The following is a 16,912-nucleotide window of genomic DNA, read 5'->3' as shown; positions in this document are numbered from 1 at the left end:
CCAAGGGAATACTAAGAAGTTAGCAGCAGTTGTTACAGGGAACACATACCAAAGAGAGCCTGTGGGTCACAAAAAAAAGCACTGTGTTTCGTGTGCAATAAAGATGGGCACTTCGCCAAGAACTGTCCCAATGAGAAATGTGAGAACTTTTGCTTCTGACATGAAGGCATCCAGGGACAAGGATTTAAACAGCTAGTTTGTCAGTGGCAACAGCAGTGAGCAGACTATCATACAACTCTCAGCACCAAAATTGTAGAAACTAATCATTGACAAATGATGAGTATTGGCCTTTGGACAAAGGGAAGGGGATAACCAGATGTATGTAAGCATGCTGTCAGGGGGCTGGCAGTGCAGTATGTTAATAGACACCTGAGCCTGTATCTCTCTTACGGATTTGGATTTACCATTAACAATAAAACTTTAAATACAGGGAGTGAGCAGTGGGTCCCAACCGACCACTCTCAGCCCACTGATTGAAATAAAAATTGCTGATTGTGTAATTAATGTTTGTATTTATGTGTATAAAAATACTAAAGGTAGTGGAACAATTTGGACCCATAATTGATGTGCGAGAAGCCAAAATTAAATGGACTTGGCAGTTTAAATTTTTGAAGTCAAGGATTGCATGCCTCCTTAAAATTGTGTGTGCTGCTGCGATAGAGTGGGAATGTGATCCCAAGAACCCCTGTCACAAGTTGTCAATGATGTGCCCCAAATTATGGGGAACCCACAAAATCGAGTGTGGAAGGTTAATCGTGAAAGCTGTTTGAAATACTTGGGAATGTACACCCACCTAAAAGACAGTATTCCATCTCACCTGAAGCCACTGATGCAGTTAAAAAGATTGTGAAAGATTTGGAGAAACGGGGAATAATAAAGAAACTGGTTCCACCACTAACTCTCCAATTTGTCCAATTTTAAAAAAACCCGATAAATCATACAGACTGACAATTGACTATACTGGTCTAAACAAATATGCAGATTAAACAGTGCCTATTGTGGCAGATCCCAACACTAATTAAACAACATAGGGTCAGAAGTCAAGATCTTTCTGGGTCTAGACATATCAAACGGGTTCTGGGCTGTGTCTACAGACCCTGAACACCAGTATAAATTTGCCTTTAGCGTAGGCAACAGACAAAACACCTGGACAAGACTACCACAAGAATTCCACAATGGCTCTGCTATGTTCCACCAGGCAATGGCAAATGTAATAGCAACAGAAAGGAAAACTGTAATACTCGGGATGAAGAAACCATTACTGATAAAGGGTTAAGACAAGCCCGAGGACTATTTAATTACTGTAGGAACTTTTGTAGAAAATTTATAGCAAGCAAGCTAGGCCCTTACAAAATCTTACCAAAGGAGGGTGGGCTAGTTCAGAGAAGATTGAATGGGGATCTGAGTAGGAGATGGCCTTTATCAAGATCAAACAGACATTGGCCTCAACACCAGCACTAGGACTTGCTGACCTGAAAAAGCCCTTTTACCTCTTTTGCAACGAAAGCAATGGCAATCAATCTGCAGTATTGTTACAGAGACACGGAGACATACTCTGGCCTGTGGGATACTATGCGAGTAAAATGGATCTGATTACGATGGGACAGCATTCGTGTTCGAGCCATCCAGTGTGCTACCTGGGAAGTAATAACATCCTCTGTCTTGACCCAACTAGGGAAGGAGATATGACACTCTCCACATATTATAGTCTAGCTATTGGAAACTGGCATACTGAGGGGTATCACGGACAGTCAATGAGCCAAATGGGAAGTTGCACTGTTGCTGTGAGACAAGCACGTGGAAGTGGTTAAAGATAATAGAGAGAACCTAGCAAGCTGTGTGAATCAGGAAGGAGAAACACATGGTTGTATTCCCCTTCATTGAACAGGAAGAAGAGAGACAGGGTCACATTAAAGGAGATCCAACTGAGGGGCCACATGTGAAATCCGTGTTTGCAGAAGGAGCACGGAAGTATTATGATGGTGAGACCTGGACAGTGTGGGCCATGGTTAATTTGAAAAGGGAGCTTTTGGCGAGAAACAATAGAAGGATGTTATTCCGCACAGGCAGCCAAACGCAAAGCACTTACTGCTGCCCTACAGTTAGGTAGAGGACAAAGGGTTCACATCTACACAGACATAGGTATGCCTTAGGTGTAGTCCGCGACTCCACGATAGTATGTGATGAGGTTATGTTACCTTGAATGGAGGTGGAATTCAGCATGAGATCCTAGTCAAGGACCTAGTGGCTGCAGCAATTGAGCCAAAAGAAGCAGCAGGAATTACAGTGAAAGCATACAAACAGTCAGGCACCTGAGCAGAGCAGGAACAGTTATGCAGGCAGTGCAACAAAAGCAATGTTAGAACAAGAAATGATAATGATAGCAGCTGTGAAAGGGCAAGAAGCCAAGATGAATGGAATATTTTAAGTTTACAGGCAGCAGTTAGCTCAGAGGAAAAAGCAGAATGGATTAAAGATGGGGCAGCGTTAAGAACAGAGGAAATTTGGAGAAAGAAGGAAAAGTAGTAGTCCCCACATTCTGCCACCAGGAACAAAAGCTCCCTGTTCAAGGTTTCAGCTTTATTGTTCCATTGCTTGGGAACATGGGAAGGAGGAGCAGGAGTAGACCACTTGTTTGTTTGATTCTGCACTACCAATCAACTAGATCATGGCTGATTATCTACCTCAGCACCATTTTACTGCACTGTCCCCATATCCTTTGACATTGTTAATGTAGAAAAATGAATTGATCTTTCCCTTGAACATTATCAATTAAGCTTTCACAGTCCTCTGGGTATGGAATTCCAATGATTTACCACTCTTTTGAGTGATTAATTTTGCATCTCATTTTTATTTTTGTGTAAACGTCACATAACCAACAAAGGCAGTAGGGAACAATGTTTGGATTTCACCTTAATATGTGTGCAGGCTGTCAAGGTTGCTTCACATGCAACACCCATTCTTTGCTTTTGTTTTGTAGTTCCTGTTATTCTGCAGATAAAGTTGGCAGCACAGTGGCATAGCGTTTAGCAATGCTGTCTCACAGTGCCACGCACTGTGGTTCAATTCCAGCCTTGGGTGACTATTTATGCAGAGTTAGCACATTCTGTCCGTGTCTGTGTGGTTTCTTCTGGATGCTCTGGGTTCCTCCCACAGTCCAAAGATGTGTAGGTTAGGTGTATTAGCCATGGGAAGTGCAAGGTTGTGTGGTGAAGGTGAGTGGATGGGTCTGGGTGGGATGCAGTTCAGAGGGCTGATGCAGACTCGATGGGCCACATGGCCTCTAGCTGCACTGCAGAGATTCTGTGATTCTATAATTTTGTTCATGGAAGATTTCTACAATCAAAAACAAATATATATTTAGAAAATAAGTTTATGATATTAGTTGAGGGACTAATGCTGGGCAAGATATCAGCTTTTCAGAGTGTGCTTCAGGAACACTATATTCACCCAAGTATATGTCTTACAGGTTTAATGTTTGAGTGACTGATGATATCTCTGAAAATGCAATATTTCTTTTGTAAGGCAGAGACTCTGAGCCAAAATTCTTGGATTGAAACCATAGCTGTGACATCTGAGTTTATCCAGTTGGCACACTGAAGGGAAGTGGTTAGTTGCAACAATGGGTGATGGAGCCCTTTGAGCCTAACATCTTAGGATTTGGAATATATGCAAGTGAAACTGTATTACTTGGCAGAATAATCAAGATCGTTTTCACCCTCTGCATGGAAAGATGTACTGCCAGTACCAACTCTAAGTTTGCTTTACATGTCACTGTATATATACAAATATATGTAGCTGAATACTGAACTTCATGTTGAGTTCCAATTCTTCATCAATCCATCAATGCTCAATATCTGGAGTTTGTGTGAAAATGACCATTAATTTTTATTTTATCCCAAAATAGAAGTATTTCTGTGCCTCTCTGAACTGAACATTCATTGTTCAGGCTGAACATTCATTGTTCAGGCTGAACATTCATTGTTCAGGCTGAACATTCATTGTTCAGGCTGAACATTGATGTTATGTTCTTTTTTTTTCTAGATTTGAAATCACTACTAAACTGGACCACAGCTAAAGCTTTATTTTGGCACATGGAAGTGTTTCCTAGTGGGAAATTTTCATGGTTTGTTATTTCTCACACCATAGGAACATGGTGGTGGCACTGAAGGAACTGTCCATTCGTGGTGATTTCAGAACAACTGTGGAATACCTCATCAGATTATTGGAAACTGAAAGCTTCCAACAGAACAGCATTGATACTGGCTGGCTGGATCGGCTCATTGCAGAGAAAGTCCAGGTATTGCAACTTGACGAGTGGGAAGACCTATGCAACTTTTCAACTTACGTGCACAAAATGGGTAATAGAGGACTGGGTGGCAATTATTTACCTTCTGTTGCATAAAAATAAATGGTGGGGGAAATTGGGCAAGGCATATCACCTGTTGCCCTTTGTTTTGTTGTGGAAATACTTTACCGTATATATTAGGATTTAAATCTAATATTGTGGGAAATTTCTGATAGAGGCTAAGATGTCTCCCTTAATCAGCAGCTGAGGTATCTCCCTCAATCAGTGCTTTACAGATGTCAGCCCTGTTTATTGATTGATTAAATGAGCAATTGGGAAGAATCAATCACAGAAGCCTACGATCTACTTCCAGTCTTCTCCTTATTTTTAATATGCCCTTAGATCGTGCTGAGACTCAACTTGTTGAGATGAATAAACTGTGTAGCACTTTGACTTTCACTTTGCTATTCTGCAGTATCCCATGCAAGTTGATTGTTACTGATGGGTAAGTGGGTAATGCAGTGCAATCAAACAGTGGGCTATTTAAGGTGGAAATGAGGAGAGATCTTTTCCTGAGGGCTGTGAATCTGTGAAATTCTTTATTGCAGTGGGCTGTTGATGCTCGATTACTAAATATGTTCAGAGCTGAGATGGACAGACCTTCAATTAGTAAGGGAGTCAGGGATTATGGGGAAGAGGCGGGAAAGTGGAGTTGAGGATTATCAGATCAACTGATCTCATCGAATGGTGAAGTAGACTCAATGGGTTGAATGGCCTACTGTTCCAAATCTTATGGTTTTATCTGCACTGTTTTAAATCATATAAAGTGAAGCTCTCCTTCCTCCTGATTACTCCGTCCTCTTAACTACATACTTCTGGATAATTAGATTTTGATATCTGTGTTAACGTCGTTGAGAACCAGCATAAGACCATAAGACATAGGAGAGGAAGTAAGGCCATTTGGCCCATCAAGTCCACTCCACCATTTAAATCATGGCTGATGGGCATTTCAACTCCACTTCCCTGCACTCTCCCTGTAGCCCTTAATTCCTTGTGAGATCAAGAATTTGTCGATCTCTGCCTTGAAGGCATCAAACGTCCCGGCCTCCACTGCACTCCGTGGCAATGAATTTCACAAGCCCACCACTCTCTGGCTGAAGAAATGTCGTCTCATTTCAGTTTTAAATGTATCCCTTCTAATTTTAAGGCTGTGCCCACGGGTCCTAGTCTCCCCGCCTAACGGAAACAACTTCCTAGCGTCCACCCCTTCTAAGCCATACATTATCTTGTAAGTTTCTATTCGATCTCCCCTCAACCTTCTAAACTGTAATGAGCACAATCCCAGGATCCTTAGCTGTTCATCAGACATTAAACCTACCATTCCAGGGATCACCCATGTGAATCTCCGCTGGACACGCTCCAGGGCTAGTATGTCCTTCCTGAGGTGTGGGGCCCAAAATTGGACACAGTATTCTAACTAGAGCTTTATAAAGCCTCAGAAGCACATCGCTGCTTTTATATCCCAACCGTCTTGAGATAAACGACAACATGACATTCGCTTTCTTAATCACGGACTCTACCTGCAAGTTAACCTTTGGAGAATCCTGGACCAACACTCCCAGATCCCTTTGCACTTCTGATTTGCGAATTTTCTCACCGTTTAGAAAATAGCCCATGCCTGTATTCTTTTTACCAAAGTGCAAAACCTCTCATTTACTCACATTGAATTTCATCAGCCATTTCTTGGACCACTCTCGGAAACCATCTTAATCTTTCTGCAGCTTCCCCACCTCCTCAGTACTACCTGCCTGCCTACTTATCTTCGTATTATTGGCAAACTTCGCCAGAATGCCCCCAGTCCCTTCATCCAGATTATTAATATACAAGGTGATCACCTGTGGCCCCAACACTGAACCCTGCAGGACACCACTCGTCACCGATTGCCATTCCGAAAAAGAGCCTTTTATCCCAACTCTCTGCCTTCTGTCAGACAGCCAATCCTCAATCCAAGCCAGTAGCTCACCTTGAGCACCATAAGCCCTCACCTTGCTCAGCAGCCTCCCGTGAGGCACCGTATCAAAGGCCTTTTGGAAGTCTAGATAGATAACATCTACTGGGTTTCCCTGGTCTAACATACTTGTTACCTCTTCAAAGAATTCGAACAGGTTTGTCAGGCACGAACTCCCCTTACTAAATCCATGCTGACTTGTTCTAATCTGACCCTGTACTTCCGGGAATTTAGAAATCTCATCCTTGACAATAGATTCTAGAATTTTACTAACTACCAAGGTTAGGCTGATCGGCCTGTAATTTTCCATCTTTTGCCTTGATCCTTTCTTAATCAAGGGAGTTACAACAGCAATTTTCCAATCATCTGGGACTTTCCCAAACTCCAGTGACTTTTAAAAAATCACGACAAAAGCCTCCGCTATTTCCTCAGCCACCCCCCTCAGAATTCTAGGATGTAGCCCATCGGGGCCAGGAGATTTATCAATTTTTCGACCTTTTAGCTTTCTATCACTTCCTCTTTTGTAATGCCTACCGTACTCAACTCTGCCCCCTGTCTCTCCGTAATTGTTGGCACACTACTCATGTCTTCCACTGTGAAGACTGACCGCAAAGTACTTATTAAGTTCTTCAGCTATTTCCTTTATCTCCCATCACTAGCCTTCCAGCATCAATTTGGAGCGGCCCAATATCTACTTTTGCCTTTCGTTTGTTTCTTATATGTTGAAGGAAGCTTTTACTATCATTTCTAATATTACTAGCTAGCCTACCTTCATGTTTGATCTTCTCCTTCCTTATTGCTCTCTTTGTTATCCTCTGTCTGTTTTTGTAGCCTTCCCAATCTTCTGATTTCCCAGTGCTCTTGGCCACCTTATAGGCTGTCTCTTTTTCTTTGATATATTTCCTGACTTCCTTTGTCAGCCATGGCTGTCTCTTCCCACCCTGGATAATCTTTCTTTTCTTTGGGCTGGACCTCTGTACTGTATCCTCAATTACACCCAGAAACTCCTGCCATTGTTGCTCTACTGTCTTCCTCGCTAGGCTCTGCTTCCAGCCGATTTTAATCAATTCCTCTCTCATGCCCCTGTAATTACCTTTGTTTAACTGTAACACCATTACATCTGATTTTGCCTTCTCTCTCTCAAGCTGCAGACTGAACTCTACCATATTATGATCGCTGCCCCCTATGTGTTCCCTTACTTTAAGGTCTTTTATAAAGCCTGGCTCATTACATAGCATAAGTCCAGAATAGCCTGCTCCCTTGTGGGCTCCATCACAAGCTGTTCCAAAAAGCCATCCTGCAAACATTCCATGAATTCGCTTTCTTTGGATCCACCGGCAACATTTTTCACCCAATCCACCTGCATATTGAAGTCCCCCATGATCACCGTGACCTTGCCTTTCTGACATGCCCTATCTGTTTCTCGGTGCATCTTGCACCCCTGGTCCTGATCACTGTTAGGAGGTCTGTACATAACTCCCGTTATAGTTTTTTTGCCTTTTGTGGTTCCTCAACTCCACCCATACAAACTCCACATCCTCTGACCCTATGTCATTCAGTGTCATAGATTTAATTCCATTCTTAACTAACAAGGCAACCCCACCCCCTTTGCCCACCTCCCTGTCTTTTTGATATGTTGTGAATCCTTGGATGTTTAACTGCCAGTCCTGAACTCCCTACAACCATGTCTCTGTGATGCCTACCACATCATAATCATTCAAGAGGATTTGTGCTGTTAATTCACTACTTTGTTGCGAGTACTATGAACATTTAGATAAATGCTTGAATGCTAACTTTCTTATCATTATTAGAGAGGTTGGAAATCCTAAGATGTCTTAAGCTAACCTTCCTTTTTGCTGTATTCCTAGTCTGCCTCGAGCTTAAATCCACCTGTACATATGCTATCCTGTTGTTTATCTTTCCATTTAACTCCATATTCCCTGTCTCTTTCACTTTCCCTTCTCCCCCCCCCCCCCCCCCACCCGACTCAGAAGTTTAAAGTCCTACTGACCACCCTATTTATCCTTTTCGCTAGAACACTGGTTCCAGATCGGTTCAGGTGGAGACCGTCCCAACAGTACAGATCCCCCCGGTTCCAAAACTGATGCCAATGCCCCATGAAATGGAATCCCTCTTGCCCACACCAATCCCTTAGCCACGTGTTTACTTCCCTAACTTTCTTTTCCCTATGCCAATTGGCATGTGGCTCGGGCAGTAATCCGGAGATTATGACCCTTGAGGACCTGTACTTCAATTTCTTTCCTAGTGCTTCATAATCCCTGAACAGGTCCTCTACCCTAGCTTTGCCTATGTTGTTAGTCCCAACAAGGACCACAACAACTGGATCCTCACCCTCCCACTCCAATATCCTTTCAACCCGGCCAGAGATGTCCCGCACCCTGGCACCGGGCAGGCAACACACCATGCAGGACTCCTGATCCGGCTTGCATAGGATACTATCTGTCCCCCTAATAATAGAATCCCCTATTACAACTACCTGCCTTTTTGCTCCCCCCTCTTGAATGACCTTCTGCACCACAGTGCCATGGTCACCTGGCTCATCCTGTCCACGGTCCTTTTCGTCATCCGTTCAGGGAGCAAGAATCTCGTACCTGTTGCTCAAGGTCAAGGGTTGAGGCTCCTGCGCTCCTGAACTCTGAATCCTCCTACCTGCCTCACTTACAGTCACACCTTGTCCCTGAACACTTTCTGAATTTGAGTTATTTAATCTACCGGGTGTGACTGCCTCCTGAAACAAAGTGTCCAGGTAACTCTCCCCCTCTCGGATGTGCCGCAGAGTTTGAAGCTCAGATTCCAGATCATTTACTCTGATCCAGAGTTCTTCCAGCAACCAACACTTGCTGTAGATGTGGTCGCTGCCATTCACAATGGGATCAGCCAGCTCCCACATCATACAGCTACAGCACATCACCTGTCCAGCCATTACTACTTATTCAGTTAACTTTTACAATTTATATATTAAATGCTTTCTAGTACTTCTCTGCTACACTGTTTTTCAATTAAGCAATTAAACTTTTAATCAATTACACAATACACAAGGATATAAATTGAAAAGCCTTAACAACACACGAGAGTCCTTCTTGGTGAGAGCTCCTGCTCTTTCTGCTGCTGGAACAGGAATGGAGCGCTCCACCGGTCAAGATAGGTATTTGCTAATCTTTAAAGCAGAGACTCACCCACCTGTAGGCCTCTGATCGATGCTCCCGCTCTTCCTGCTGTGAGTCTGTGGACTTTTGATTAGGTTAGAGGAGGAGGGAGGGAGGGAGGCCCTACTGTGTAGGACCTGGGGCTTCGAGGTAAGTGCTTAAATAACGATCACTTAGCTTCCCAACTGCCTCTCTGCTCCGACTTCACTTCCGCCCAGCTCCCACTGGTCTCTGCTGAAGAAAAACTTTGCTTAGTGCCTACTCTAACCAATAAGCAAAATTATAGATACTGTAGCAGTGAAATTGCTAGGCATTGGTGGGTAAACAATCCAATGTTTTCTGTAATTTTAGTCTGTTTTCTTTTTCCTAAAGTGTTGCAAACACCCATTCCTGTGGTATGACCTATGATGGCCAGTTGTCTTTCAGTACTGTGCTGAAAATTCATTCTTCTCTGCCAAGTTTGATCATGATCCCCACCTGATGACTACACACGTGCGCTTTCTGACTGGAGTCCCTGAGTAGCAAGTATCCTTAAATGAACTTTACCTGTTAACCTGAGGTACTGAGGCTGTCAGTCTCATTCTGTTTAACTGTAGACAACTGCCGCAGCTTAAATAGAACAGGTGGGCGATCAGATTCCTGACCTTGATTCATTCACACACCAGGGAAGCAGACTTGACCTGTTAAACCATAGACATATCTCTTCAAAGTGATAATGCTTTCATGGCTCTAATTTGGATTGGACAGCCCTTTTTTTTGATAATCTGCTTATATAGTTGCTGAAATGGTACTTTTGCTTCTTTTAGGCTGAGAGGCCAGACACCATGTTGGGGATTGTGTGCGGAGCTCTGCATGTTGCAGATAAATCCTTCAGAAACAGTGTCTCTAATTTTCTTCATTCACTGGAGAGGTAAGTTGTATTGGCCTTGAACTTGTATGATTTTATCCAAACATGTTTAATAGCTATATTTTGGAATTTTGAGTTGTTTATAACTTGACATCTCACAATTATCGCTTGTCACTAAGTCACCTCCGGTGCTGATGCTTATTCCTACCATTACCTGAGCTCTAGCTACTGTTGTTAACACAGGAATCCCAATATCTGTAATGAAAAACTCTGTAAAAATTGTGTCTGACAACTTTTGGAAAGATGCCAAATAATGTTTCGCTTTCAGGATTGTTATAACTTGCACCTTGTAGAAAAATATCTACTACTGGGATATATTTTACAGATATCAGTAGATCTCCAATACCACAACCAACTTCTCCTTTATCTCTTAGTCCAGAAAGAGAATCAGCTAACTGCTTGAACAGAGAACTCCACAACCAAGACTGATCATGTCTTCATCCTAGCCTTTTTTTCCAGCACCAAACATCAGCAAAGTGAAAGGAAGAAGGATAAAGGACTAGAAATTAGAAGATGAAAGTAAAATGGCAAATTAATTTACATTTTAGTTCACACGAAGTTGGGATGTAACAGAAATTCCAGAAATACATCGATCATGGATCCTAAAGGAAACAGACGTGATGTTTAGAGTTTAGAGTTTAAAAACTTATGATGAGAGGTCCGCACTTGAAATGTTAGCTCTTTTGTTCTGTCCATCCTTGCTGCCTCAGTTGCTGACTGTGTGTTTTGTTTGTTTAATGTATTACCGAGATTATAACAGTTCTGGGGAGTTTAGACACTGCCCAAATCTTCGAATGGACTGGTGGATGGAGGTTTGACCACATGTCGCATCTTTCCCAACCAGTATTAATTAACTGACCGCTAATCTTCCCTTAGGGGTCAAGTCTTACCAGCTCATACTCTTCTGAACACAGTGGATGGGGAACTCATCTACGAAGGCGTGAAATATGTGCTAAAGGTAAAGTCCTAAATGTAAACAATGCACCTCCAAACCCTCTGATGGCATCATTTTTGATTGTATTATACATGACGTTGGAAAAGTTTCCTCTGGTTGGTGTGTGCCTATGAATTTTTAAAAAAATATTTTTATAATTTTCTGAGAATTGCAAATATGTTGGCAGTGTTAGGTGTGTTAGATGAACAGGGTGGTGCAATGAGTTAGATGCTGGTCTTTCACCAGTGGCTTTTAGAATATTTTTGATCTGTAGTCTGAGTGCCATTTCCACCCTCTTTATCCAGTCCCAAGTAAACAATCTCTTATCAGAAAAGCTGCAACACTGGATAGCATTTTGTGATGGGTCACAGTTAGAACTGAAGTATATTTTTGTTATAGAAAAAGACTTGTATTTATAATGTAACATGATTTATAGCCAAATATACATGTGAATCTAACCACTTAATGTGAGAAATTTGCAAACAGCAATGTGGCTGTTTTACTGATGTACTCAAGTTGTGGGATAAATATTGGCTTGAGGGAAGAACTGTCATGTTTTTCTTCAAACTAACAGGGTTGTTTGTGTCTGTCCTATGGGGCAGGCAAGGACTCGGTTAATGTTTCATCTGTAAATAAAGTGAGTTTTACAATTGCCCGTATAATATTCTACCTCAGAGTTTTTGAAGCTTTCACTGAGAGCAAAATTGATCGAGTGCAGGACAGTGACGTGACAGCTTGGGGATCCAGTGTTTCTATGAAAGTAGTTCGGAAATACTTGTGTCATAAAGACATTGGACATATGGAGCTCTTTCTCAGATGGCAATTGATACTACATCAATAGTTTAAGTTAATCACTGGTCAATTTTTGTTTACTAAAGATATTAAAGGATCTGGAGCAAACGTGTTAATATGGAGTAATGTCACAGGTCAACCATGACTTCATTAAAAGGTATAATAAGGTTATTGGGCTAAATGCTGTTTGCAAATTTCTTGCGTTCCTGTAAATTGGTCAATGTCTCTCCATGGCCGAGGCCTTCCCCATCTCTGAAATATTCTCTAGTCCTTTAATCCTCTGAAAATTCTGTATTCATCCAACTTTGGCCTTTTGTGTCTCCTGTAATCTCTGTGCCACCTTTGGTGGCTGTGTATCCACAAATTTTCATTCTGAATCTTGGGAATTCCCTAGTTAAAACCAAATTCTGGCACTGCTTTTATTTACTGCACTTATGCATCCTCCTTTGTCCTTTGTGCTAACCTTCATCTGGCAATTTTTTCTACACTCAACAAGTTACATAAATGCATGCAACGTTCTGTTCAGAGATTTGTGGGTGCAGATATTTCAGTCTAACCGCAAGGGAATAACTGTGTTGTGAAAGCAATGTGTTGGTCAAATCTAAAGCAGTGCAAGTAAAATACACACTAAAACTGTTATTAAATTGGCACCTTTTGCTTCTAAGTGTCACTTTGGTTCACTGTAAGCTGTAGGATCAAGAAACAGGAGATCCATTCAGTCTCAAGTGCACTGCTGTTCAGTTTTAGATTCAAGAACTTACAAATTCATGTTGCTGTAGATAACTGACTGTATGACATCTTTAACATAAGTGAAATGGCCTATGACACTTCACAGGAGGCCTGTTAAACAGGAGTATTTGACATTGAGCCCACCGAAGGAAGCACTGGAATGGGTTAATCAGAAGGTTTTATTGATTGTCTTAAAGGAAGAGTGTTTTAAGCAAGGAGTTCTTGAACCTCGTGCCTAAACAGATCGGTGAGGATGTATTTCTTTATCACAAGGGGCTGTTGAGGCTAAATGCTTTCAGGGCTGAGAGAGATATGTTTTTAATCAGATGAGAAATTGAGGATGATGGGGAAAAGACACATAGTCGCGTTGAGGATTATGAGATCAACTGTGATCTCATTGAGTCTGTACAACAGTTCAAAGATCTGAAGAACTTACTTCTGCTCTCTGTCTTATGATCTTCTAATAGCGAAAAGGTCACTTCAGTAATATGCTGTAACAGTATCCTTTATTGAATTAGAATGATGCCAGCCTCACAATTGGGACTGATTCCAGGTTGTCTGGGTGGAATATTAATAGTAGGTTGACTTGTCTGGTTGAATCCATGTCTTAGTTTGATAATGCTTAGAGGTTAAAGCAACTTTCTTTTCTTCACTTCCTCATTGTGGTTTAACACCAACATGTTAAACCAGGTGCAGAACTTAAAAGGTGAGGAAAGATTTGAGTTTGATTTCAGATGAGACTGCATTTGAAATGCTGTGATTTGTTAATTGATGGAAGAGTGGATTCAGCTGTGATGACTCCTCTACCGTGTGGTCCTTTGCAGTCAATTCTTGTAGTCGAAAGTCACTCATAAAGTCCAGCACATTAAACAAGACGCTGGAGCACTGCTTGCACCAAAAGAACTATACTTGCCCAATCTGATGCTCTGATGGGACGTGAACTTACCTGAGGAGACATGCAAAAGCCTTTCAATTTTTCTTTTAATTCATTGTGCTCTTGTTTTGTGATTTGCTACCTCTCCACCCATGTTGCTTTGCAATTATCTTCCAACTGTCTAAGCAAGAAACTGGAAGACATGCCTGCTGTTCTTACTGTTCTGCTGTTCTCGCAAAGCAAACATTCTTCAAGTGAGTGAGGCAGCTTCCTCCTTTACCTCTCACATAGCATTTATCCTGGGTGAAAGGGTGAAACATTTTATTCAAATCTTTGTTCGAGGCCTGCCAAGCAGTGTCAAATTATTGGTAGGCATCCATTTGAAGGTGCTGGACATCTTTTTCAGCTGATTTGACAAAATATTTAAATTGCAGCCTCATTTGTGCTGAGCATTTCCAGAAGTTATCGATGTTGCTGTTCACCCCTTTCACAGGTTACACGGCAGTCGCCTAATTGCTATGTAGTTATAATGAATAACTCGTTTGTGGAGGTGGATGTTCATCGGCTGAGTGATGGTGGCTTGCTGTTGTCTTACCATGGCAGCAGCTACACTTCGTACATGAAAGAGGAAGTGGACAGGTGGGAAACAGGTTTTTCTTTTCTCTTGACTGCCACTTCAAAGAAGTGTTCTTGTTAGACCTTTTGTGCATTGCAGGTTTTAATCTGAGGACACTTATATTACAGGTACCGTGTTACAATTGGCAACAAGACTTGTGTATTTGAAAAGGAAAATGACCCCTCACTGTTACGTTCACCCTCAGCAGGAAAACTGATCCAATACACTGTAGAAGATGGTGGCCATGTTTTTGCAGATCACTGCTTTGCTGAAATTGAGGTATATAATCCAAACCCTGACAGATGAATCTTTTTAAAAAAAAATCATTATAGAGCAGTGAAAACACAAGTTCATAATGGATACTCACATTTGGTACACTGGGTCTAAGAGGAGCTCAGTTTAGTAAGCACAACTTGTTGCAGTTTTCTTTCACAATCTATTAGTTTTGGCACCAATGTTATTCTGATTTTTGATGTCCCTGCATTGCTTTATGATGTTATTTTCGTAAAGCTATTAATTCAAAGAGCACTAAACAGATCTTAGCCGCTGTAGTGCATGAAGTGTGCATCGATATGATTTGCTGAAGACCTGTAGCAGGGTTTGACTGCACAGCTTTGTGACTCTGAATCACAGTACTACCAAGTAAATTAAAGCTGATTCCACAGTGGAACTTAGTGTGAAAATGTATAATGAGCAGCTCATGAATGTGAAATTAATTTTCTATCTTACAAAGGTGATGAAGATGGTGATGACATTGGTTGCTCAGGCTTCAGGCTGTATTCACTATGTGAAAAGACCAGGAGCTGTCCTTGAACCGGGTTGTGTGATTGCCAAACTGCAGCTAGATGATCCAAGCAGGGTGCAGCAGGTAGGAGACAGTTCAACTCTTAGTTACATTCCGTTTGCTTAATGTCTTTTTCATTAACCCATCAGTGAATGAAGTCTAATGGGTTTTATTCTGAATAACCTAGTAATGCAAAGAAAGACATTCAATGAAGAAATGTAAGTGTGAAATACTGCTTTGTTGTGTAAAACAGTTGCAAATTACTTATAATTTAATGTTTTTTTTAAAAGCATACCTATAACCTATGCACTCTTAAAAATGGCTGACTTGCAGGCAAAATTTCATAAATACTGACAAGTTAAATTGCCTTTATTTCCGGATGACCTTTTTATTGACTGCTTGTAACATACTCCAACTTAATAATGTGCTCTTCAAATAATTCACTTTAATATATGAAAATGGTAGAGGTTACAAAATAGATATGTAGCATGTCAGAAGTTTAATAGAACTTGCAAAAAGGTAATTTATTTTGGGACAGTTTTGAATTTGAGTAATTGTAGCATACATAAGTGTTAGGACATGAGTTGCTGTGAAATATTTAGGTCATGTATATGGGTGTATTTTGAAAATTTTAAACACTAGTAAAAGTAGTCTAATCAACTTGTACCAACACAGACCTAGATGGTGGGACTCCATCGAGCCAAGATTGTTTGGGAGCATGCTTTGACCGAAATTAGTGCAATGCTGATTTTGACCGGGTTTAGTCGGATGTGGATTTATGCAGATTATTTCTTTACACGGAAATTCCCTTGTTTCCCTGAATCCAGCAGAAGAGGTTATGTGAATCAGAGACACTACACCACAGGAAAGAACAGCAAGTTATCAAGTAAATCGCCACTGAATTAATCAAAACAGAAGAGTGATGGCGTTTAGGATAACCTTCTGGGCCAACAAATCTAGACAAAGGCATTGGGAATGTTTAAAATCCAGTTGAATTCAAAGGAGGTGTTGACCTTAATGAACAAATAGACACTTCTTTGCTCATTTGTACTAACCTGAATGTAATGGCAGTTAAGCACAAGCTAAGTTTGGCTGTTTGTTGTCCGCCAGCAACATAGTCAAATCTAATCATGTGCTCTTCAAGTCATTCACTTAAACTTGTTAAAATTTTAGAGATTACAGAATAGATGTGTAGCATGTCAGAAGTTTCATAGAACTTGCAAAAAGATAACTTATTTTGGGACAGTTTTGAATTTGAGGACATGAGTTAGAATACATCCCTTGTGAAGAATGCATTCTAAATATATTCATTCCCTAGTTTTGGCAAAATCATGTCTACCAGGCTGTGATGCTGAAGTTCTTCTGTAAATTTAGATTGAGACCAATGATCTCTGAGTGGATCAGAAGGCATCCAAGTGGCCCAGGAGCTGTAATAAAGGAATGCTGGGAAGAAAGGAATTATACATGTGCTATAGATTCATTGCTGAAATGAAAAAGTAGCCTTTGCACTTTTGAGCTTACAAGGGTAGAAGGGAGAGGACCTTGCTAGAACTTTTCCGAAAGATAAATAAAAATGGAGTTTTAGGAATGTTTCTTTCATAACCATGTGAAACATGTGTCACAACACAAAAAACATGAAACCATAGTATGTGAAACTCAGTAGCAAAGGCGTTTTTTCAAGAGGCCAAAATAAATTGTAGCAAAATGTGGTTTGCTGCAGCGTGAACATCCCAAGAGTAGGCGTGGCAGATGCCTGAACAATAGTAAGAAAAATCTCTGATCCTTGGGTCTGTGAGAAATCGTTTCAGCAGAT

The 16,912-nt window shown here is 41.2% G+C and overlaps 1 protein-coding gene across 3 annotated transcripts in view; it reads left to right on the top strand.

Moving 5' to 3' along the window:
- Positions 1 to 16,912, top strand: part of acaca (acetyl-CoA carboxylase alpha) — a 291,257-nt gene that overhangs the window by 59,292 nt on the left and 215,053 nt on the right. For all 3 annotated transcript variants that reach the window (XM_048557580.2, XM_048557581.2, XM_059655196.1), the window contains 6 exons: positions 4,150 to 4,300; positions 10,270 to 10,373; positions 11,247 to 11,328; positions 14,193 to 14,338; positions 14,444 to 14,594; positions 15,049 to 15,183. In XM_048557580.2, the coding sequence (XP_048413537.1) occupies positions 4,150 to 4,300; positions 10,270 to 10,373; positions 11,247 to 11,328; positions 14,193 to 14,338; positions 14,444 to 14,594; positions 15,049 to 15,183 (769 nt within the window). The remainder of the gene's footprint in view (positions 1 to 4,149; positions 4,301 to 10,269; positions 10,374 to 11,246; positions 11,329 to 14,192; positions 14,339 to 14,443; positions 14,595 to 15,048; positions 15,184 to 16,912) is intronic.

This window comes from Stegostoma tigrinum, chromosome 27 (genome assembly GCF_030684315.1).
Source record: "Stegostoma tigrinum isolate sSteTig4 chromosome 27, sSteTig4.hap1, whole genome shotgun sequence".
Taxonomy (NCBI): Eukaryota; Metazoa; Chordata; class Chondrichthyes; order Orectolobiformes; family Stegostomatidae; genus Stegostoma; species Stegostoma tigrinum.
Note: the sequence above shows the minus strand (reverse complement) of the source record. Positions and strands in the feature narration are given on the sequence as shown.